General features: G+C 42.5%; 1 protein-coding gene across 1 annotated transcript; it reads left to right on the top strand.

Annotated features, from left to right (window-relative positions):
* Positions 1-135: 135 nt before the first annotated feature.
* On the top strand, positions 136-1,591 carry LOC311125711 (retinaldehyde-binding protein 1-like; the record flags this gene model as incomplete). The annotated part of the gene is made up of 3 exons (XM_084199742.1): positions 136-294; positions 714-824; positions 1,463-1,591. Coding segments are annotated over 3 exons (399 nt in total), but the record flags the coding sequence as incomplete, so codon positions are not given.
* Between the last annotated feature and the right edge of the window lie 362 nt (positions 1,592-1,953).

Raw genomic sequence — 1,953 nt, 5'->3', positions numbered from 1 at the left:
GTGTGTGTGTGTGTGTGTGTGTGTGTGTGTGACTGTGTGTGTGACTGTGTGTGTGACTGTGTGTGTGTGTGTGTGACTGTGTGTGTGTGTGTGTGTGTGTGTGTGTGTGTGTGTGTGTGTGTGTGTGTTGACCAGATCCTGCGTGCCTACTGTGTCACCCTGGAGAAGTTGCTAGAGAACGAGGAGACTCAGATCAACGGTTTCTGCATCATTGAGAACTTCAAGGGCTTCACCATGCAGCAGGCTTCTGGCATCAAACCCACTGAGCTCAAGAAGATGGTGGACATGTTGCAGGTCATTTTCACACACATTCCGAGGGAATACTGAACAGCACATGACCTTATCATGATACAAAATAATGGATATTTTTAATCCATTTAATCATTTTTAATCCAATGCGTTGTCTTCACAATGATGACCTGAATTGGGCCTGTACACTTTACCTGCACCATTGGTGGCAGCGGTGGGATCTGATTCTACTCACTCAACACATAAATTTACATGCTTACCATTTGCCTTCAGACATTCATTTACTCTATGGTAAAAGTGCTTGTTGCTGTTTTTAGACACATCAGACAATCTGTTCGAACCTACATGTGCTGAACTCTTTATGGCAAAGCTCAACAGTTAAAGTTTCCCTTGAGGATGATTATGGCCGTAGTGGTGGTGAGATCTGTAACTAACTGACCCTCTGTTCCACTGTTGTGTTTCAGGACTCCTTCCCGGCCCGTTTCAAGGCGGTCCATTTCATCCACCAGCCCTGGTACTTCACCACCACCTATAACGTGGTTAAGCCACTCATGAAGGGCAAGCTGCTGGAAAGAGTGAGTGAAACAGGCCCTAAGAGAAAACATGAAAGAATGAATTTATCCTTTTAGAGAGAGAGAGAGAGAGAAGGTGGTGATAAAAGAGTGGGGGAAAACTTGGGATTTGATGGGGGAAATGTCTGATATCTCATAAGTAACACGATAAAACTATATGAATCAACAACCAATAATGAAGGTGAATGGGTTCCTAATCAACCGGTAATATACAGGTAACGGTAAATATACTGAACAAAAATATTAACACAACATGTCAAGTGTTGGTCCCACTGAGGAGTATTTCTGTCTGTAATAAAGCCCTTTTGTGGGGAAAAACTCATTCTGATTGGCTGGGCCTGGCTCCCCAGTGGGTCGGCCTGGCTCCCAAATGGGTGTGCCCACCCAGGCCCACCAATGGCTGCGCCCCTGCCCAGTCATGAGAATTCCATAGATTAGGGCCTAATTTATTTATTTAAATTGACTGATTTCCTTATATGAACTGTAACTCAGTAAAATCTTTGTATCTATTGTATCTATTGTATTTGAAATTGTTGCATGTTGCACTTATATTTTTGTTCAGTATACAGGAATACAAATAACAAAAAATATTTGGTGAGAACATTTTAGTTCATAGGTCTGACTGTCCTTCTACCAATCAGGTGTTTGTCCACGGAGACGAGCTGGACAACTACTACAAGGAGTTTGATGCCGACATCCTGCCCTCTGAGTTCGACGGCAAGAACTCCAAGTACGATGGCAAAGCCATAGCAACCAAACTGTTCGACTGAACGCCCCCTCTTCCCAATCCGCCACCACTCCAACCAGACTAGGACCCCCACAAAAACACTGACAGAAACTATTAAAAAAACATAGGAGTGTGGCTTTAGAAAATAATGTGAAAGATGGGAGTGGTACTGGACTGTTGTTGTTTTCCAGGAGTTATTAAGAATGAAACACTTAATAAAGCACTCCCAACAGCACAGAGAGAACCACATAACCTTGGTTCAAGCCTTACCTGAGTTACAGCCCTAACCATTGAGCTTTTCTTTGTGAAAATGCATGTTTTTTTGTTTGTATTATCTTTTACCAGATCTAATGTGTTATATTCTCCTACATTAATTTCACATTTCCACAAACTTCAAAGTGTTTC

This window comes from Coregonus lavaretus, assembly GCF_964263955.1.
Source record: "Coregonus lavaretus genome assembly, contig: HAP1_SCAFFOLD_10478, whole genome shotgun sequence".
Lineage (NCBI taxonomy): Eukaryota > Metazoa > Chordata > Actinopteri > Salmoniformes > Salmonidae > Coregonus > Coregonus lavaretus.
The sequence above is the reverse complement of the archived record's forward strand: the minus strand, read 5'-3'. Positions and strand labels throughout refer to the sequence as shown.